The following is a 23,012-nucleotide window of genomic DNA, read 5'->3' as shown; positions in this document are numbered from 1 at the left end:
CGCTTTACTCAATATTGGCGAATTCCCCATAACCCCGTGCACACGTTTCCAACTCGTTTGTAATGGGTGCCCAACGGACAGCTACACCATCGGACACTATGTTTGATGAGAATGAATAGGTGGGTCAACCGTATAAAACAGCTACAGTTATCAGGCAGGTCAAATCTGATCTTCAACCTGCGCAAGTTATCAGATTAGTTTACAGTCAGAACGAAGTCGGAGCTTTTGTTCTAAGCAGAAAAAACTGCGTGTGTGCTCGAACACGTAAAGAAATAACGAAGACTAAATGCAGGTTTATAAAAACCCGTCCAAGCGCACCCACCCCCGTCTGCATAGTTAATTCACACCGCCAAATGGAAATATAAACCCATTCCACATCGCATACATATGCGTCTTGACGCTGAATTCTGTGCCACATGCGCCCGAGTGCGATAAATACCGCCCCACTTCCCACACACACACACAAAAATAATAATTGCAAAATAATTGCAGCGTAATTTGTGGGTCTTTCTGCCGCTGGGAGCCAAAAACATCACTGGTGGCCACACATTACAGCGTACTGCTGCTTCGCCCCGTATGTTGTACCTCGACGCACCCAGTCACAAACTGGCCCATAAACTTTCCGCCTCAAACGGACCCCAGCGGCATTCCTTCTGGGACGTCATGCAAACACTGCAACTTAAGAGCAACGTCATCCTCTTCCCATTTCCTAGGGGTGCGTGCAATTTTTGTAGACCGCTTACCGTTAACTATAAGCAGCTCTTCGCTGCTTTTTATGTTTATATCTTATTAATGTTTACCAGTATTAGTTCTTTTGTAATACCTCTATAATTACGAGCACATCCAACTAGGATAAATTGATTGAACCCTACCCTACACTCAAACAAGGCAAGACCAACGGTGATACCAAACGACGTACGGAGTTTTTTTTTTTTTTTTTTTTTTCTTTCTTTTTCAGTTCTCCAATCCAATTTTCGCCTCCGCCTCCGTCCTCGGGACAAGTTGGAGGAATCCCGCCGTGGCGTCTTGCAGCCGCTTTTCGTGTCCGGCTGCCCTAAACATAGGGTGTGTCTATTATTTCGTCTTGCAGCGACCCTGGGCCTCTTTGTTCCGGCAACGCGTTGGACGTGCTTCCTGTTCCGCTCGGATATCCGGGTAATTGGTCCTCCGGCCGCTTTCTTGGGCCGGCCAGATAAGTCCTCCCGCGGTTTGTCGAAATCCGACTGATGATGCCTTGGGGCTTAAGCGTGACACCGCCCCCCCCTGTTCCTTTCTTTCGCTTTCGCTTTGTTTCTTTTCTTCGTTGCGGGCTTCCACCGCGCACCCGGTTTCTTTCTGTGCTTTCGCCACCGTTTCTTTTCCCTCTCCTTGCCATCCCGGTTACTTGATCCCTTTACTAAACCCCCACCCGTTCTGCATCTTTCCTTTTATACCCTCAAAGCTTGCTTCCAGGCTTACACGCCCTTCAAGACTCCTTTCTTGGCCTCCTTACTCGTTTTCTTTTCCCAGTTTCTTCTTTCTTTCCACTTTCGCGTCCGGCGACCTTTTTTTTTTCCATACTCCAAGCCTATTCTTACTGGCGCTAGGCTACGCTTGTTGGCAGTAGGTAGGTTTTTTTTATTCTTTTCCTTTTTTGCTTCGCTGCGGTTGTCTTTTTTTTTCTAGTTCTGTTCCATCCTCCTTTTTTTTCTTTTGTTCGCGCGCGAAGGAAACCGCCGAAAGTCGGTGCTTTCCGACGAGACTAATGGTTGGGGATAAAAGTTACGAGGTTCTGCTACGCGGGCCACAGGGAGAAAAAAAGGAGCTTCTCACTAACAGCGTAAAAAGTGTTGCTTCGAGCGCCGCCGTGTTTGTTTGGGATCGCACACCGAGCTGCGGAAGAAAGCCATTCTTGTGTATCAGTGACGAGGTAGAAAGAGTCGCCTTAAGCCATCGGTCGGAGGATACGCTTGTTACGCTGACCAGACCCGCCCCAAACTTTCTTTTTTTCTCGGTCTTTTTCGCGGCGCTGGTCTCTCGTAGCGATTTCTTTCGAGGATGAAGCGTTCCTTGTTCCCGTTATCGGAGTTTTATTGGACGCCCTGATGACCCCTGTCCGGTCTCGTAATCGCTGTTTACTTTGTGTGCGTGCGTGTGTGTGTATTTACTAGGCAATAGTTTGACTTAAGGTTACGTGCCGTTTTTTTTTGTTGCGCTAGTTGCGTCTTCTTACTGTTCTTTTTTTTTTTTTTTGTAGAGCAGAACGAGTTGCGAAAATACGACGATATGTTCCATTAGCGCTCCGCTACCTTGTGTTTGATGTAGGTAATGGAAGGCTTTCGCACCTACAAATTTGCTGAAATGTTAAGAGCTGCTAGCGTCCCTAACATTTCTCGATATCACACTTTCCGTGTTGGTAATTACCTGTTCCTGCAACCGTCCTTTTGCCGCATTTGTTCTTGCTTAACTACACTTCCTTCTCTGTCCTCCTTCTCAGCTGTTATGATAGATAACTGTGCAATGCCACGGGCATTGTCATTTGGTTCTGGAGCTTTTTTTTGTGCCTTCATTACTCGGGTATTTTCCCAACATAATACATAATTTCCCACGTTCTGTGCAAAACTATAGCGACAAGAAGTGATCCGTTGCTATTAAGTCATCACTTTACTTTGAATACATTAATATTAGCGGAACTGCAACTTTTGGAATAGATGTAGCAGTACAGCCAATCTGAACGAACTGGTACTGTAAAAATTAACAGATGGAAGGAGAAGACGTGAGGAAAGGAGAAGACGTGAGGCACGCACTATGCTCCGGTCTTATCTACCATACCATTTAATCAAGTGACCACTCCCGTAGTATGGCCTTGTAGGCCACCACTCAGATGTATGGTCATAATGATGACGCGGTCAGGGACTATCTTTCCTTTCCCGTCTACAAAACGGCACTCCTGCGACAGCTAAGCCCTGTTGCCACCTTTCCGACTGTGTACGCTGCAGCAGCATTTAATACAAATGTGTTCCGTTCGGATGTCGAGAAGCTCGCCTGTAAAAATTTTTTTAAAAAATATAATTCTTCCCCGTGCACTCTCTTTATTCCAGACGTATGAAAGCTATTTGAAATTCCACCCGGCCTCTGTAGCCCAACATGCCATTACCTAAGCTTAGTGTCATCATTTAACATAAATACACCCTCCTTGCTACGTACTCGGAGAAGGGGAATCTTTCGATAAGCCATAAACAAACAGTTTTTTCCATTTTTGTCGGAGGTATAATGCAACAAACTGTGGAGGAAGCTACCCACGGCGACGTGTCATATAGCATATCAATTGAATAGTCTTCGTCGAGCCTGCTGTTCGCTGCTGCGCTGTACATCTCCAGCTAAACGCGCAACAATTACAAATATAATGGCTCCAATCCACACTGTGAAGGTGGCTGGTCTGCGAAGCTGTAAACGAGGCCCACAACAATTAGCACCCATGCCACGCCACTTAAATTGGCACACGTGGCTCTACAAAGACTGAAACCGATGACGACCGAACGCAGCAACGGCGGAAAGAAAACGTGGAATAGCGTCTGACGGAGTTTAAGGAATAGGGCGGCACGCGCGACTATGGCGTCATTTCTCTCACTGCGTCACCTACACTCTTGTTTCATGCGTCGCCCCCAAGAAGCATCCTGCCCCTCCCCAAACGCTGTTCCGTTCGCCGCTAATATAAACCACGTGAACGATGTTATATACATTATGCGGTTTGCACTTCACACGAGGGTTTTGAATGAGCACAGGTGGTACACCTCAAGCTGTGCTCGTTGAGTACACCGTCTGTCTCCCCGTTTCCTCGGGTGGGCGTAGCTTAGTCGGTAGAACCGAGGGCTGTCGCTTCCTCGGGGTGGCGGGTACCGGGGTGGCAGGGTGCCGGTTCGATTCCTCGCGGTGCCGGTAATTCCTTTTATTTGTTCGGAGGATTTTTATGTTGACGCCAATGTTTACAACAGAACCCTTGGCTGGTAGAGGTACACTGCTTCGCAGTAAATTACGCAGTTCACGTTTCTGTGCAGAACACTGTGCCCTCTATTCAAACAACACGCTGACAGCTCGCGCGCACGTAGCGCCGCAGACGTGCTTCCCTTGAAGGCAACAGGTCTGATTGATTGATTGATTGATTGATTGATTGATTGATTGATTGATTGATTGATTGATTGATTGATTGATTGATTGATTGATTGATTGATTGATTGATTGATTGATTGATTGATTGATTGATTGATTGAAGGGTTCGACGCACCGACGCAACGTAGGCGATGAGGCGCGCCGTAGTGGGGGGGCTCCGGATTAATTTTGACCACCTGGGCGTCTTTAACGTGCCCTGAAATCTCGTACACACAGGGGTTTTTACTTTTACCTCCACCAAAAAAGCGGCCGCCGCAGCCGGGAATCGAACCTGCGTCCTCGTGCTCAGCAGCACACCAACCACCAGCACAGCACACCAACAGCACAGCTCAGCAGCACACCAACCACCGCGGCGGTTAGGCAACAGCTCCAGATATTTCCAATGGGTGTGTTGTGAGGTAGAAAAAAATCATTGGCACAAAAAAATTGAAGGTGAGGTAGAAGAGAGCGCGAGGGGGTCGCGCGCCGGGAAAGGGAAACAGCAGTGCGGGTGAAGAATCGAGGGAGGGCTCGGAAAAACGGCGATGCAGCGCGGTTCCGGGAGGGAATGGAAATTGCGTCGGAGGCTGGCAAGTCGCTGCCGCGCTTGCAATACGAGCCGCCTTGAGAGGGGAAGGCACTGGCGGGGGAAGGGGGGGGGGGGGGAGAAGGCTCCTGGTAAGGGCGAGTGAGCGGAACGAGCTTAGGAGGGTGCTGTCCAGGAACCTGCTCAAGTGGTGACGAGGGCGGCCACGAAATGGAACCGAAAAGTTAACAGCAGATTAAGAGAAGGTAGAATTATTCTTTTGCCTTGATGTTCTTAGAAAGTTATAAGCATCTTCCGGATTTTTTAGTTTTCTGGGGCCGTGCCTGTTGTGGCGAGGCTCTTTTCCTTGTTTTTTTTTCAATTGAAAGAATGCGGCGAAGACCTCGTAAAAAATGTTTTGCTCTAAATGTGGCCAAAGCTTCATGTGCGCGAAGCAAAGTTGAGAGTATAAACCGGGCCAGCAGTCACAATCGTTAGAAAATGTTTTGGCTATGTATATTCACTATTATTAAGGGCACATAGACGGCGTTGTATTTTTTGTAGAACAAAAAAAAAACACGCATGCGAATATGGGCACACGGCCTCATGTCGACGAGCAAACGGAAACAGGAGCACAATTGACCGACCCTAGCCCTTGAACACGACCGTGTGGATAATAAGGAAGCAAAAAAAAAAAAAAAAAACACTGTGCGCGTTTTTATTTTACTTCAGAATATTTCACCGACTGAAAAACAAATATCGTAACATCAGCACATGGCAAATAAGGACCTAGATGCGTCTTAATTGTGTTTAAATGACGCCATTCAAAAACGTTTTCAGACAGACACACAAATGTGATTTGGCTCTCAACTTGTCTTGAGCAGCACGCCTATCAACCCTCTACGCACTCCCTTTTTCACTTCACCTGACTGTTTCTTGTTACTGCAGATCATAAAGGTTTGCGGACTTCTCACGCCTCGTTATGAGCATAGAAACTTTAGCGGGTTCGCTTTGATTTGCATCCCTAGGCATCCTTAACGACTCTCCATCCTCGCGGAGTGCCTTATTGCGTGACGCGGCCCCATTGCAAGTCAAAGCTGCGGCCGTAAAAAAAGAGCCTGTCGTTGGCCCTAAGAGAATAAGCGACTCGTACGGCGGCAAAAACAGAGCAGACAATTCGGCGCAAAACGGGAGAAGAAAACGGCAGAGAAGAAAAAAACGGTGCGGGGAATTTTGAGATGGCGGGAACAAAGTGAGGCTCATGGTCCGTTTCTCTGGAGATGAAACAGGATAAGAAGAAGAAAGTACAAAGTATGGCAAACCAGGGAAAGAAACGAAAAGTACGGGAGAGAAATGAACGCTTGCAAATTCGCCTCCTCTTCCTCCTTACCCTCCTACCTACCATGCTATTTTTCTGGTTGGGAAGAGACTCAAGTTGAAATTCCGCGAGGGGTGCATTCTTAAGTGAAACTCGATTTCAAGTTCCATCCGCGCGCCTGGGTGAAAGTTTCCCGCGGCAACGTGCCAGGGCTACGCCGACACGTGAGCGAGAAGGCCACAGCTCGAAGAGCGCTCGTGCTTGCTTTTAATGTGTATACCGAGCGCGACCGGGAGAAATGCACAATCGAGCGAAGGTGGGAGGCGTACCTCGCAACTTCTAGGCGAGATGGAAAGGAAAGCGTGTTGCCAAAGTTGACTGGTTTGAAGACTGGAGGAGAGCATGGCCGAAACCTGGTTGACGTCAAACTGGAACAGTCGAAAATAGCAGTAAACTCGCCATTAACAGAACAGTAACACACTCGGGTAGAGCAATTGGGCTGTATACGCTTGTTTTGTTACCATGTTTTCGTAGTGACGGTTACTTCAATTTCAAGTTACAAAAATGTAGCGAGGCCCCGAGACAACAAATTTGGGCGTAGGCAGCTTTTTTCACCTTGTTATCCTCACCTCGGCATTTTCTCTTTAAGGCGAAAGCATTAGACTTTTATGTTTCAAGCACGTGCGTAGGGAGTACAGAAAAACCAGCCGAGGTGGCTCAGTGACTAACTAGGTGTGCGGTTGAGCCCAAGGACGCGGGTTTAATCCCAGCCGCGGTGACTGCTATTTAGATGGAGGTGAAAAGGTCCAAGTCACGCGTGTCGAGATTTTGGCGCGCGTTAAAGATCCCCCGGTGTTAAAAATTATTCCGGAGCCCTCCATTGCGGCACGCCCCATAGCCAAGGTGCAGCATCGGCGTTTTAAACCCCAGAATCAATCAATCAATCAATCAATCAATCAATCAATCAATCAATCAATCAATCAATCAATCAATCAATCAATCAATCAATCAATCAATCAATCAATCAATCAATCAATCAATCAATCAATCAATCAATCAAAATGTTGAAGTTGGGGTGGCAGTGAGCGCCAGCCGGGGACAGCACCCCGAGAAAGGGAAACAACAACGCCAAAGGACGTTACATCGCTGCCGCGCGTGCATTACGGGCCGCGCTGAGGAGTTGAAAGTACTGTCGGTGTCGGGCAGGGGGCTTGATTCTGGCGATGGGGAGCGAGTGGAACGGGCTTCGGAGTTCTTACTTGACCAGGGGGCTGGTCAAATGATGACGTGCGCGGCCACGAAGTTCATGGAAAATTCAGCAGCAGATCAACAGAAGGACCACCTTGCTTTTCGCCTTCCCATTTTTAGAAAGTTGTAAGCATCGCCCGTTATTTTTATATCTTGCCTTCCGTTCAGCCTTTTGTTTATCTACCTTAAACGTATCATTAGTGGCCTGGTGCATTGATGACGTGCACGTTACTTTTGCGTTAGTTTACTAAACTCGTTGATTTGATTGATTGTAGGGTTTAACGCGCTGACGCAACGCAGGCGATGAGGCGCGCCGTAGTGGAGGGCTGCGGATTAATTTTGACCACCTGGGGATCTTTAACGTGCGCCGAAATCTCGAACACACGGGCGTTTTTGCTTTTCGCCTCCGTCAGAAAAGCGGCCGCCGCGGCCGGGAATCGAACCCGCGACCTTGTGCTCAGCAGCGCAACGCCTTAGCCACTGAGCCACCGCGGCGGGTAGTTTACTAAACCCATAAGAAACAAAATAATTTTGATATCGCTACCGTCACCGAAGGCACTCGAGGGTGATAAAGGTGATAATAATACATGTCGTTGTGTGTGTTCATCTATGACTATAAACGACGGTTTAGCTAGCGCAGCGAGCACAAGGGCAGTGACCGGACTGGGCGGGCATTGTTTAGTAATTTCTGAATGAATGAGTTTCCATTTGAACGCGACATTTCCTTACAACGAAAATGAAATCTTCCTGAAAGATGAACTCTTTCTGCATTCACGAATAACTTAATGCGGTCACTTTACGAAAGTAGAGACGGCTTCAACAGAAGCATGTTTACAGTAGCGAAGGTTAGCTACCAATGAGAGCGCGGTATAATATAGTTACCGTGCCTGTTTCTCGCATTCGCAAAATTGCGAAAGGTCTTTGCTCTTTGCGAAAGTCTTTTTGAAGAACTCTGCGCGAAACAAAACAATCATCTTACGCCAATTTCCGTTCGGCTTGCGAAAGAGCATCTTTGCTGTCTGCAGAAAGTGGCCACAAAGTCACTTGTAAGTCAATTTGGACCGCAAGGCACGCCCATGATGAGAGGTCGGCGTTGTGCTGTCTTTGTGCTCTACAGAGACCAATTTCGCTCAGCACGGAAAAGCCCGCAGCATCCCTGAAAGGAACAATTGCGTCCGTCGATTTCGCCGAAAGAAACACGAAGAGAAATAAAATTGCGTTCTCGTCCGGCCGAGGAAATTACTATGAAAATGTTTGCAAATGCTGTCCGGTTCCCGGAAGGGAAATTGTAGGTAGGCTGAATTTGGCCAGAATGAAGCGCTTGCATGCGCGAATTTTTATTGTTGGTTTCTGATGCAAGGAGAAAGTAATGCGCAGCGGCAAATGATGCGGAAAAGAGGCCAATTGTTTTCTCTTCCTTTTTGTATTTTCTTTCGCTCCCGTTACAAGAAGAAAACGTTAAGCTCGAGTAATATGAGTGCGCGAACGGGACAACAAACCTTAACAGTACAAAGACTTGAGATTTGAATAGAAGAAGGTTTCTTTTTTATTTCAATAGGGGCGCAGATTTATTTTCTCTGAAATATGGCGATAGTCTGCCTCTGTCAATTTTGTCTTTACCACTTTCGTTTAAAGGCGCCGTAACGAGCGCTTTGTTGGGTTCTTACAGTGCCGGATTTCGGCTTTCGGTTGATGGCAATTGTGAAAACGGTTGGTGATAATGACGAAAGCAATTTATGGACTTCCTTTCCGGGCGGCTACAATGGCTTTTCAGCGTTGCTACAGTATATCATTGTTCGATAAATTTTTGCACCAGCCTTTTTTTTTAATGTACGAAATTATGGTTTTTTCAGAGCCTTGATAAAACGAGAAATAACTGTCCGAGAAAACACTTTGTTAGTTTTCGGGAAGCAGACAGTGCCTATGTTGTAGCCATTAGGCTGATGCAGCATGTTACGCTCTCAATAGTCGTTCAGCGTTTCTTGCGTGTATTTTGCTTATCGCGCAGGATCCTTTTCAGTGTTAGTAATGTGAGATTAGTCTCAAGCATCACGAAAATACCTGCAATTGTTTCAGCTTCAATTCACGTAGATAGAAGTTTGTTAATAACGTAAAAAGGAACAATCGGAGAAGCCCAGCGACGCGTTAACAGCGTCCATTTATCAAAGTGCGTAAGACCTTTTGTTGCTCATATGTGGGCGATAATCTTCTAATCTCCAGCTCCGTTTGAACTTTAGATTAAAAAAAAAAGTCCAACGAGCCGATGAAAAGCAAGCAACTTCTTTGCAGTCGTTTTAACATAGCAAATTCCAAGGGCGAAAAATTAATTTATACAGATGGTTCCTGAACATGTGCTAGAATTTCAAGCGAAACAGCGGGTGATCTGGTTCACTTTGGAATATACTGCAAAAATTGCTGAGAAAGATGTCACCTTCTGCGCTGCGTCCCCGCAGTACGCGGGGCCAAGTAACATGGCGGCGACGATTGCACTGGCTTACATTTATCATCTCGCCCAATCTCGTTTGTTTGGCAGCGACGATAATTTATCTGGCTGCTGACTGCGCACGCGTCGAAAAGGACAATGAAAATGACGACAAACACTTTTTATTGATCGAAAACTCCGTCTCCAAATTGTGAAGAGGATTTTTAATGCAACGGCTTTAGTAAACTATGTTGTTCGAAAATAAGGCTTCAGTATCACACAAAACGGCCGACGGATGGCACAAAACATGGCTGACTGGGCAAAGATTAAGAAAAACAACGGTGTCACAATTCTCAGGGAGGCTCGTGCAGTAGCTGCAGCAGCAGCAGCAGAACCAAGCAGCTAATTTAAATTAAACTAGAATTCTCTAATAAATAAATAAATAACTCTCACTAGCACTATTCGGAAAGTGAGGCGAGCCCGGAACACCTGGGCCACCATAGATAGATTACTCCAAGTGACGAAACATGGAGGTACTGGATGAGTTGTGACCCTAGACATAAGAGTGTGTGTTAAACCCTTATACCGCTCCTTACACGAATAATTTGAGACTGTAATTAGAGAACTAGCAATAATGAAAACAGCAAGGCATGTTTCCGCTCATAGCGCTAGCAAAAGCGGTTGGCCAAGCCTCGCAGCCCTTGTAACGGAAGGAGGAAGAAAAGGGTGTAGAGAGGAGAGAAGGATGATTAAAATGAGAGGACACAGTGGCAGCGCTGGGCACGTGCCACCCGGGCCGATATGCAAAAGGTGGCACCACTGTAGGCATTGCCTCATGAATGTAAATGTAATGAGCACATAGCCTCCCACGCGACACCTCTTCCAATTTGATTGGTGTAGTGTACACGGCAGTGGACTTTCAACCATCTGCATCAACAGCTCTGCATCAACAGCGGCAAAAAGAGCCAAACCAGTGGAAAACCCAGCAACAAGGGGTGTCAAATCAACCACAAAAAAAAAAAACCAGAGCTGAGTGGCCGAGACGGCGATAAGGGAGAACCAGGAGACGCCATGGCGAAGGGGCTGGAGCTACAAAACTGGACTGCCAGCTGTCTTCATCAACAGCAGCTGTGGGACAACAGATGGCGCGGAAGCAGTACCATGTACAAGGCGAATCAAACACGCCACGGAGTCATACCTAGTACACCATGGTGGAGAACACAATACCAGCATATCCTTTTTACAACTGAACACTTCTGCTTTCGCGTTCACTGCACCACAAGAACTGCTTAAGTGTCCTAGATTTTTTTAGTGTGGCCTACGGACGGAGCAACCAGTGGACGACACTACACCTTTATTTCCCGACTACGCCAAGTAAACAGCTGTGCTGCAAGAGCCTCCAATGCGTTATAGGGGTGTAGCAAAGATATACAGGTTAGTTTGGACATTGAAGACGGCAATTATACCTCTGCATGACTGGGAACATGGCCTCCAGGTGCAAATCATTCACTCATCCAGCATTGCGTAGACACATGTACGGAAAATTACTCGCTTTTATAAACTATTGAAAACCATCGCTGTGAAAAACATTTCTTATGAAAACCACAATGGCACAAATTAATAACCGCTTAACAAATTGGGAACGAGAACGACAAACAAAATGCAACGCTTCAACCAATTACCAGCGTTGTGGTGAAGCGACCAAGACATCGTGCTGAAATGCATGGTGTGCGGAGTAATGCCTCTGGTGCCTTCTTTGTGTTGAAGAGTACAACTCCGTGCGAACGAATGTCGGCGCATTGAGACGTCCATAGCGATTTAAATTCATCCATAGCTGTCCACTGAGGCCAAGATTATAAGAAGTTAATTGAAACTCCCAATTTTAACTTAGGGTGCGTTATCAGTGTACCCAGTTTATAAGCGGATGACAGATTAGCGCTCGCGTAGTCTGTCGGCGATAACTATTTACTTTCTCTGCGGTCAGCAGAACGCCAACATTAACTCTCTTTAGACCTGCGTTTACGTAGTGGTCCCATTGCATTGAGGGTGAAGCCTTCTCCATTGGTACGTGTTCAAAAGCTCAAGCGTTTACGGTATTATAACCGCAATGTGAAACCCAAATAATAAATGATCTAACAATTGCAGAACTTGGAAGATTATCCCTTATTTCTTCTCTTGTTTGATACCTGGTATAAGCGTTATGCTGAGCAACGTCACGTTAAGAATGGTAATTTAGTGTAGAACCCACCTGACTAGTTATTTTAAGAAATGCTTTTGGTGCACCTCACCCCTGCAAAACACGATCAATGGCATATCCCGTAGGTTTGCCTCACTTTGGGAGTTTGGAAGAAACATTTCACTGAAATAATCATCGTCTTCCTAACGTTGAGTCCGGAAAGCCTCTTTGCTTATTTGTCACTTTCGTGTGGAACCCACTCTCGAACCTCCAAGTGCTAGAAACAGCTTGGCCCTGGCGCCAACTTTACAACCAGGTCAGAACGTCGTGGAGTTCTGTCATTTATTTCTCTACCGAGTGTCAATGCAAGTTATTATAGACCTTCGCTTTTATGTGTGGTAGGAAAAGTTTTGCTCTCGGAGTCCGAACAGCTCGAAGTTTTTGTGTTCGAGATGTAAATTTTTGTGGATTAGTTCGTCATATAATGAGCTCAGTCCTAATTTCTTAGGTGGGGTTGTCTGTGCGATCAGTGAGTGAGTGAGTGAGTGAGTGAGTGAGTGAGTGAGTGAGTGAGTGAGTGAGTGAGTGAGTGAGTGAGTGAGTGAGTGAGTGATGCTTTGCCAGTCCATGCGAGCACTTTTCTCATGTTTAAATGAGCACCCTGTGCTTTTATTTGAAGGAAGGACTTGTGCTTAAGGTTCATTACTGGTTTTACGAATTTTTCTTGCGCAAAACTCAAGGCAGTTGTGTTAACTAGATAGAATTTATGCTATGTCGCCGTTAGTTAGGCCGATATTCCATACATGCCAACGTTAAAGAAGCAAGCCTGAACTTCGGAAACAATGTTCCCAGCCATACCCTCATGAATTTTAATTACAGAGTTTAATTAAAAGTTTATACTTTAAAAATGCCTGCAATAAAGCACACAAAACTTCAAACCTGTCTGTCGTTGGAAATATAAAAACAGATTAATTCCAACCAGACGACCTGGCACCTTGGTATTCTATTTCTGAGCGAGCTCCGTCCAGTCATTAGTAATCGCTAGGTTTACGGTTGGGGTTCGCACGTTTATTACTTCCGCTTGGACAAGTCCAACTAGATATTTCAAAAAAAGGAAAAGGGGAGGGAAGGGTTGCCTGTGAAGTTAAAAAGAGAAAAAAATCCGCAATTAGAGTGGCGCCCTCGTAATTTCAGCGAAGATTTATTTAGCAGATGCTCAGGCGGGAACTATTCACTTAGAAAATACGGAAAGAATATTGAAGCACGAGCGCTGTGTTTCATCAGGGAATATTTTTGCCTCTAAGGCGGCCTTTGATGTCCTTGCCGGCTAAATGCTCAGATGGTACTGAAGCGTTGTGCACTTATTCGTTTTTCTGGTGATTTTTCATTTCTGTTTTTTTCTATAATAATCAAACACTTGTCATTATTTATGCAGGACTGAATACCTTTATAAGCATCATGATTCCCTTTAAAAACCAAAAAGAAAGAGAGAAACTGGGAGACATGGAACTATCTCAACCACCGAACCCTGACAATTTATAGGGCTTTTTAATATGTACGGCTCAGTCACCGACAAAAAGTAATGTAGGGATGAGTTCCAATTATTATGTTTACGGCGCACTCTTCTGAGAAAATCGACGTGCCGTACGTATACGTTGCAAGCTGTTGATTTTCCGGTGTTGTCAATCGCTTTCTCATCGCATGGATCCCGCAATAACCAAGGAGCCCCAGTATGAGCCCCCATCAAAATTCTCATCACTCAGAGTCCTGGCAGAACCCCGTTACGGCCGAACACAGTACCAAAGTAAAACAGACAGCCTCAGATGTTACCAAACGAAGCAAAGGGAGACTTGAATAGCGACAAAGACAAAAGGTCAAGATATGACGCAGAACTGGTGGAAACTCAGCTTTTATTGGTGGCATGGCGCGGGGGCTGTCGATCACAGCTGGTCGTGTCATGCCTACTTTTATGTGTACAACTTAACTCGTTGTTGCACCATTTTGGTTTCTAAGCCTCGCGCGTAGCGGCATCTGGTCTGAGTTATATTGCTGTCATTACAGCGCGCCCGTGTGTGCCAGTTCGGGTCCCATGGATATCGACAGCAGTGAGCCATTGATCGCGTTGAGCGGAGCGTGCGCGCAAACAATGTGTCGTCGCCTGCTTGCCAGCCTGGGCGGGCAAGCAAATGACTTTACTTAGCAATATCTGTCGCCTTTGAATGGTGCGCTTACCGATCCTCGTTGGGCGTTTCGATTTATCGTTGCTGTTCCGGTGACAGAATGAAAACCAGCGGGCGTGTTTTTTTGGGCTTTTTGTGTTGAACCATATCAGCTTAACGCGTGATGTCTGATTTTCGCGCTAATCTCTCCGCTACACAGAAATCGAAAGTTTGTTTTTCTTGTTTTGGAAACGATCGAAAGCGTTACTTATAAAGTTTCAATGGCAATTTCTTTTTTCTAGTTCCTCTCTGATATCCTAGAGGAAGTTGTGCAAGATATAATCGCGTTTGTGATTTAATAGATTTAGCACACACTTATCCGCAGTTCAGAAAAGGTAGTGACGGAATCTGGAGACAAAAACGTGAGGAAGTAGCTGCGCCATCAGCCCCCTTTTTACGTATATTTCTTTTTTTTTTTAGGGGGGCGGGGTGTCACTTGAAGCCTGCCGAGGGGAGGCGCTTGCATAGATTGGTATCTCTAGAGAAATATTGGCATTAACTAAGCCTGAGCGATATCATCGTTGCTGTGGAAACTAAAACAGACTCGGAGGCAGACACGGCTGCCATGAAGTTCAGAATATGAACTCAATCTTCTTTTGCCAGATGAAGAGTTTTAGTATAACGGGAGCTAGCGTTCAGCGCGAGTCCTAGTGCGCATGCGCAGTCCGCAAAACGAGGGTTTGAGTTTTGCGGGCGCCCGCAATTTTCCAGAGTTTGAGGGCGGTACTTTGCGGGTTTTCGGGCCGTGCGCGGCTGGCGCCGGTCTCGCGAAACCTGTTTGCTCGAGACGGCCTGTCCCTGCTGGCCGCTGCCGGCCGGAATGGTTGTGTGTGTGCGCGCCTCGTCTTCACCGACGATCTCGCGTAGCTGACAGTGACAGGTACCTGCGGTCGCACAGAATACTAGACTGTACTTCACTGTATCGCTGTGCCAAGCCGTACCGCACACAACCAGTGTGGGCGATAACGCCGTTTGCCTTGGGTAGCGTTTGTATGGTCGCAAGCTAAACGCTAGCTCCCGCTATACTAAAACTCTTTACTTTTATAGCAGAAACAACTTGTCCATTGATGCACCTCGACGGAAGTTTCGGTGCTCCCACCTAAAACGCAGAACAGTGATATCAATCAAAGTGTACCATCTAGTCACAAGGTACTATTTGGTTTTACATAACAGTCAACAGCGCGGCATTGTGCACCATACCAACAGAGTCACCGTTGACACTGCTATGGCAAGCCGGCACGTTTCGTCCATCGGAGTTTAGAGTGACGCCAAATGTTTGTTTTCTTCTCGTGGTAGGTAGTTTTGCCAGACTTGTTTTTGCAACGACTCGCAGTGCTTATGTCTAGCGGCAATTATTTCTTGTAAGCGTCCAGAGATCTTATCAGCAGATTCCTGTCAGGTAATAGCGAGTCATTCTCCCTTTCAAAGAATGTCTCACGTTTAAGGGCTCTAATGGGAGAATACTTCTGACTATTTCCTTTTTCTCTTTTTGTCGTTTCCTTGCAGTTGTTCAGCACCCGTACAAACCACAGGTTTACGACGAATTCGTCATCGCGGGCAACACTGCTGTCTTTCGCTGCAGCGTACCGAGCTTCGTGAGGGACTTCCTCGAGTTCCTCGCCTGGATACGAGACGATGGAACCATCATTACGAGCGGCCTCGAAAAAGGTGAGTGAAATCTACATTCCAAGATCGGCTGCCAATTATGCATCAACCAAACAACAACGATCACATTGAGTACCCAGAAAAAGGTGGAGAAATGCAAGAGGAAAAAACGCATTTGCCTTCTTTCATGCTCAATAAGGCCGCACGCCAGATACGTACGCCTGTACACAATTGACACGCGAACGCATGATCTGTTTCTTGTTCCCTTTCTATGCGTTTTTAATATTCAACGCAACAAATTTGTTGCTATGGGATACCTGTAGATGGGACAAGAAATTTTGATACAAGGTTCCAAGTATGCGTTTGTCGATAAAGGTTGACATTCACATGAGTGGCTAACGGGAAATACATTCGCGCGTTTCATTCTGTTGGGTGCATCCCACATTAAGGTGCACTATACATCCAATAAAAGGGCTTAAGTTCCTTCAATGTGTCGGCTGAAAGAACTGCCGTGTCGTGAGGCTTAATGAAGCCGCTCTTGAAATGTGCTCGACGGTTACTTGAGACTGGGTAGGTCACACACTGAGGTATTGTCATGGGCTTTATCTTTTGCGAAACTTCAGCAAATACCTACGGGGTGCGCCAGAAGAGAGAAAGTTCAGATTTTAAAAGATTCTTTATCTCACCCCTCTCTTGCCACCGCAAAAAAGCATAAAGAAAGCAATGGCTTGCAGCGTGACTCTATAGTGGCGAAGCAAAATGAAGAATTCAGCAGCACCAGCCAGATTTCTTTTTTTTTTGTCTTCCCCCAGACGGATGAAGAAGCTTTTAAAAGGAAGGAAAAGCGCAACTTCGTGGGCCCGCGGCTTTTCTAAGACAATTTTATTTTAGGTTGGTGACCTAATGTGGTAGCTTATAGTAGCGAAAACTTTTTGCTGCCGTACACTTGAACCCGCGATCAACTGGAGCCGCAGAGACCAATTTTCTTACAAAGTCGAGAAAAGACACATCTTTCTGTCGACGTTTCGGCTGTTGTTGAAGATATCTAGTGGGTCAAAAAATTGCCCCGTTTTTTTCGCTAAAACGCCCTCGTAACTCAGGTGTAGCTGGACCGGTAAAACAGGAATTTCAATGTGTATGTAGGCTGTTATCTTCAAGGTAAATGCAAGGACGTAGGGGGATTTCGTTTTCAAATATCTTAAATATTACGGATTTTGTAACATTTTTTTCTCAAATTAAGCGCCACGGCAGGATACTGTAGAAAGTGGCCGCGAGTAGACAAGACACTGCTTCTTTTCAATGTCAAATAGTGCGGAGTGATTTGTAGCAGCACCACCCGCCGTGGTGGCTCAGTGGTTAAGGCGTTGTGCTGCTGAGGCCAAGGATGATGCGGGTCCGATCCCGGCCGCCGTTGCTGCTTTCCAGATGGAGGGGAAAGTGAAAAGGCCAGTGTGTAGAGATTGCGGCGCAAGTTGAAGATCCCCCGGTGGTCAAAATTAATTCGGAGCCCTCCACTACGGCGCGCCTCATAGCCCAGGTGTGGCTTCTGCGCGTTAAACCCGCAATCAATTGATTCGTAGTAGCGATCACCGCTTGGCTGCCTTCTAGGTGTTAGAAGAAATCTGCTGAGGTGCTTTTTCGACCATTCAAGTACACGGGCAGCATGCTGACTTTGTAGCGAGCATTTGCGTGGAGAAGGACGCTAAGATTTTTTTTTTTCACTCCTAAGTATAGAATTCCTTCCACCGGATTTTTTTTTCTGGTATGAAATGGCATTAAACTGCTCTCAGTGGCAGCGCGTCACCTTCACATACGAAACAATTAAGCTCAGTACTTCTCTTCAGCCACGAATAGCAGGGTTACACCACTAAAATAAAGACGAACGGGGATCATTTTGTTTCGCCAAAGCTACCATACAAGGTAGTATCGAAGATTGCGTGCATCTTTCAGAAATCAAGTAGAAACGTTTCGTAAAAACGATATTACCCATACAGCACGCTTATTCCTTGAGTAACAAACAACTGAGGGAATCTTTTTCCAACTTCTAGGAACTTCGTTTAGTACATCGTCAGAAGCTGCTCCCACGGGGTTGCGCCCAACGGCTTTCGCCTGATGAGAAGCTAGTAGGATGTACAATTTGTTAAACCTGCTATGCGCTTGCGGTAAACTGTCACTTGAGGCGGTAATTGTTCGAGCCAAATTTGAGGAACTGTCAAAGACTTTATAGTTAATATTCGTGCGAATAACGGGAAATCTTGAACTGTTTGGTTTAAAACTTGGTTACATTGAATTATTTTTTTTCTTTCCAAAGTGTCGGCTTGGGCTGTAAAGTAAAGGAGCGCATGACGGAGAACACGCGAGCAAACTTTTATGGTTGTACGACACGTAAAACGATATACTGGCACGCCGAACCAACAAACAGGCGTGCTGCAATGCAAAGTACCCAGCCCGCTGTCAATAGTTTGCCTTGCCCGCATGGGAGCGGGTTGCCAACCAATTTACTGACACCCCGGCAAAGAGTGATACACATCGCCATTAATGCATCCCACAATCTTAAAAGTCACCGCCTATTCTTAGTTGCGAAAGTTTATTGGAGGTATTTCGGCCGAAATATATGCAATGCTTGAGAAAAAAACTGGAAACATGTCACTGACATTTTAAAAATCGTTTTTTACACTTCTTTCGTCCCTGTGGTTTATCTTGTCTGTAATGTCGCTTTCGTGCATTTTTTTTCTACAAATTATGGCGTCGTAGAAAGGATTTACACAATCTACAACCGCTCCTACATAGCACATGATGTCGGATATGCAAAGTGCGGTGATAAATGCTAAGCATGTACTCTATAAACATGAGCTCGTGGGGGGAGACGGCAGAACACGAGACGTCGTCGATATGAATGGCGGGGAAGAGAACAGGCTTTAGCGCCTCCTTAGGCTTCTCCTATTCTCTACCAAGGCCAGGCCAACTGGAAACGTAGGAAATGAGAAGAGCTTGAAGCTCTCACGCCCTACATCAGGAAAATGCACTCGAATCCTCATTCGGCCTCGCCGTTCGCTGGTAATTTAAGGGGGACCTTCGGCCATTCCGGATGCGGTGTAACGCAAAATTTCCCCATTCTCTCCGAAGCACACCAACACAAGCACGAAAGCGAACTGATTGGCAAAGCGGCGAAGACAAATGGGCCTAGAAGTTCACTTGATGGTCGTTGAGGGCCGAGTCTAAATGACCGTTTCCTTTTCTTGGGAATGCGTTCATTTATGTCGGGGCGGTGATTTTTCAGCCGCGTAGACTGCCGTTACACTTCTGGTTTTCGGGAGACTTCCTCCCTCCGAAAATAGCACGTGTTGATTGGCGTTGTTAGTTCTCCGCGCTGCATTCGAAGCACGGATGCAAAGTGTAATATACGAGTTCGGAGAAACTGAAGCTCGGAAATTTCGTCGCTTTCTGTTGCTTTCGCTCGTTTTATTTTTTTTTTCGGTTTATTTGTGGGATGTTCAACTGGAGTACATGGCTTAACGCACAGTAAAATTTTCAGCGACGTATCGCCGTTTTCGAAACTGTGTTCTGCGTTCTAGTGCAGTTCCGCACACTACGACTACACTAGTTTCTAAGGGTCGAGGTTTACGCTGTCTGTGATCAGTTCCCATTTAAATAAGAAAAAAACTCAATGTCCCTTTAATATAACGACAAAGATCAATGAAAGGCGATGCTTTTTCGGGCCGAAATTGTGCAACTGCGCGTTTGGATTGATTTGTTTGAATTCGATTTGTTTAGAAGTTGAGTTGATGCTTACACTTTACACCAAAATTAAAACTTCCACCGTGTCGGAATGGCGAAACCAAATAAAGGTCGGCTTCATAACGCGAATCCACCAGGTTCGATTTCGACTGCAGGAAGCGTTTTTCTTTCTTGAGGCGCTTGATGTCCCTTCGCTTATCATCATCACCGTTTTATAAAACCCACTGTGTAAAGGTGGCTCATCTGCAGTGCTTTTAGCGCGACATCTAACGCCGTCAGTGAGAAATAGAAAGCTTCGCTTTAAAAGCTGTTCCTATTATTTAAACGTGGCTATAGAGGCCGCTGTTACGGTATTTGTCACCAAATAAAAGTTGCCGCTTGCTTGCGGAAGCGGAGACGAGAAAAAATCCCATCACGTTTCGTCTATGTGCACACGCGCTCTTCACGTGCTTGCCAGAACAGCCGGAAGACGGACTTGAAGCCAGGTACAAGTAACCAGAAGGCGTCGGGCCATTGAAACGCGCACTAAACACGCAGCTAGCATCAAAAGTGTTCGCGTAGCGACACATTGTAACTACGCCGCGTTCTCAGGCGAGTAGCTTGGTATAGCAGGGGGCTGAGCCTGCTAGTATTGACAACCACACTTTTTGCAACGTGATTCCTAACAATGCACTTCTCAAAAACCACGAGCGCTATAAAAAGAGTGCTGCTAACATTAACCTTTAGATGGGCATTAACGCACGATCCAGCACTGTCTGTTCATTTTGCGCTTTTCAACATATGCCTAAATAAAGGTGGAGACAAGTACTAGCAAAAGGTCCAGCCGTCTCCCCCTCCTTGATTTTTTACCCTTTAGGCACGAATAAAAGTAAAAAAAAAACAGCGCTCACGTATTTTTTTTTTTTTTCCTGAGCCCGAACGGAAATACAAGCACTGGAATGCTGGGCAGGGGTCTCCGTTCTGGCAAAGACCAAGCTCGCATACTTTTTTTCCTTTCACAATGTGCAGCTTTTATTACCGCTTCTCGAAATTTACGCCTTATCGCGGGTCTTGGGGGTACCTCCCTCCACCTCCCCATTTTCCTTTTCCTGAGTTTAAAGTTTCGCACGGTTGTTGTCATCTTCTTTTTTCCTCTTCGTGCGAGTTTTGGCGATGATGCCAAGCCAGAAAAAGCTACTTGCTGCTCGACTCTAGTGTAGACGGAAGTGCCGCGGCTACATGCGAGGGAACGCATTCCCGAAAAAACGGGGGGGGGGGGGGGGGGGAGGGGAAGACGTTGAGGAGGACAGGGTGGCGTACGCGACGGAACATAGACGCGCGTGCGATAGCGAGAAGACAGCCGAACCGGCGCTGTGCTTTCCTCGGGCTTTAAGAGGGTACACTCCTCGGGAATGCTGATAGATGGTGGCAGATTTGTAAAACAGCCTTGGACAAGCCGAGCGAGGCTACCGAGGCCTCTCGAAAACGATCGCTTGAGAAACGTACGCGACCCCCCAGAAAAATGTAACAGAATAAAACGGTGGCGAGCGCAGGAAGCGACGACACTTTCCCCAACGCCCTTTTTGCTTGGGCGCTGGAACCTTCTTTTATTGTTTTTTATTGTCAACTTTGAAAGCGCATTGGGGTTAAAAGGGATTTGCCGTTAATGCGACAAGGCGCGAAGTGCGAAACTGCTGGGCGGATATTTGGGCGTCAAGACTTATTTTGCCGCCCCATTCATAGTTGCTTTCATTGTTGCTGCTGGTGTTGTTGTTATTGATGTCGTGCTGTTATTTCTTAAAAAGGGAAAAAGATGGTGGTGGTAGGCGCCTCTAGCCATTTTGTTGCTCTTTGGAAGGTTTTGAGCTTTTTGTGGACTACTCTCATAACTGTTATCGGGATACCACTGCAAGAAATTATTACAAGAGGATTTGTTTTCCTAATGATAGCCTTGGGAGCGAAGTTTAGCATCAGAGAAAAGCTGCATGTTTCCGGTCGGGCGGGTTTGAAGAATGGCTATGAAAAAGAAGAATTTCGCGAAAGATTTCACGATGCGCAAAGTACGTTTGGCAACACTGGGCCGTAATAAGTTTGCATCTCGTCTTCCGGTCGAGTCTACGGCTGTATAACAAAACATTTGCACTTGGACCACTTGGGTATTCCACGCTGCCGCCCGCATCATGTATATTGCTGACAAGACACGAGCGCGGCCTACTAGTATTTGCAGTTTATGGTACACTTCGGTTGCCAATTATGCCAGGAAGTCCCCATCGGATTAAATCCTGGAAACAAGCCTAACGCCAATGAACAAGTATTTGAGCTTCGTAGCCTTGAGCTTGCCAGCACCACTTGCGCTAGCTAGGATACCTGTGAGTAGGTCTAAATGCTCCTCCGAGGAGAGTATCGGGAGAACAGCAGTGCAAGCTCTGAAACAGCGCCATTAAACGGTGATACACATGAGCATGAGTGTAAGCATGAAAACACTTTGAGTCCTCCCAGCTCACGGTTTGGGGAACTATGGAGTTCATTTTGTTCTGCCGTTGGTTGTTTTCTTTTTTTTATTTCCTTCAGCCAACGTTATACATTCGCATTATTTTTATGGCTGAGCTGTATATGGCCTGGTTCCTCAATATAGCGTGCGCGGACAGATCGGTGTAGAACAGAAATTTTGTAGCGTGAGCTACACTGGACGAGGTTGAGCAGTTTCGCGTGGCTCCTGGAGAGCAGTGCTGCGCATGCCCGAGGAGCAGTGACGTCTCACGGCTCACAGCTTGCGCGCCGGAGCCGCCGCCGCCGCGACTGGATTGGATCGGATTGGATTGGAAATCGTTTTAGCAGCAGTAAGCATGATAATCAGCTAATCCTAGACAAGCAGGAAACCTAAGAATAACCAGTTGAACCTCAACTCACGCTACGTATATCCTGGAAGCCGAGCCAAACCACTGCTATTTTTTTTTCGTCTGCGAGGTTAGTGTTTTGTGTTGTCTTCTTGAACGGCTCCTGAAGTGACGTTTTGGCCGGTGTCTTTCCTGTCTAAGCACGCGCACATAACCGGCCGCCTTTTTATGCGTGCGCGGGGTTCTGAGCGGTGTTTTGAGCGGTGTACTGGAACCGTGCAGGGGAAGCCAGAATCCACGCGCTTATTGACAACGTGCTCGTTGTGCTGGCGGGAGACGTCTCACGGCCCAATGCGATCTGACTGCTGCTTTTTATGGTGAAGCGGTTTGGATAGAAAACACCCGTCCCTCGACGCTTTATTCAGCTAGTTATCTAGGAAATATGCTCAATCGACAATTACAAAAAAAAGTGTTTTGTCTCATGCAATCCTGGCACTGCGCCCAGCTTTCACAGAGTGTAAGAGGCACGTAATTCTTCACAACTATACCAAACGTGCTCTCTCGCCAGCAAGAACGCTAACTCTATATCTTGAAGCAAGAGCCCTTTTGAGCTGAATACAAAGAAAATAGATGAGATACATATAATTAATCAATCGCGTGAAGACGCTTATCATGCGGGACAGTTAGCCTCGCTTAAAGGAACAAGTCTGTGTGATATGATTGAAATGAGTTTTTTTTGTAAGCTTCAACTTACTTAGACGACAGTGACATCGAATGCGAGTCATCCGCAGTGCTTTGTTGCTTAACGCTTCGAAC

The 23,012-nt window shown here is 46.3% G+C and overlaps 1 protein-coding gene across 1 annotated transcript in view; it reads left to right on the top strand.

The window, feature by feature from the left end:
• The window catches only part of LOC144174538 (cell adhesion molecule Dscam1-like), a 345,506-nt gene that overhangs the window by 171,278 nt on the left and 151,216 nt on the right, over window positions 1–23,012 (top strand). The window contains exon 4 of the mRNA XM_077703291.1: window positions 15,544–15,705. Within this exon, the coding sequence (XP_077559417.1) occupies window positions 15,544–15,705 (162 nt within the window). The remainder of the gene's footprint in view (window positions 1–15,543; window positions 15,706–23,012) is intronic.

The sequence above is a fragment of the Haemaphysalis longicornis genome, unplaced genomic scaffold, assembly GCF_048455015.1.
Source record: "Haemaphysalis longicornis isolate Haplotype H1 unplaced genomic scaffold, Haemaphysalis longicornis Haplotype H1 scaffold_3, whole genome shotgun sequence".
NCBI classification, from domain to species: domain Eukaryota; kingdom Metazoa; phylum Arthropoda; class Arachnida; order Ixodida; family Ixodidae; genus Haemaphysalis; species Haemaphysalis longicornis.
This window is presented reverse-complemented; position numbering and strand designations above follow the sequence as displayed.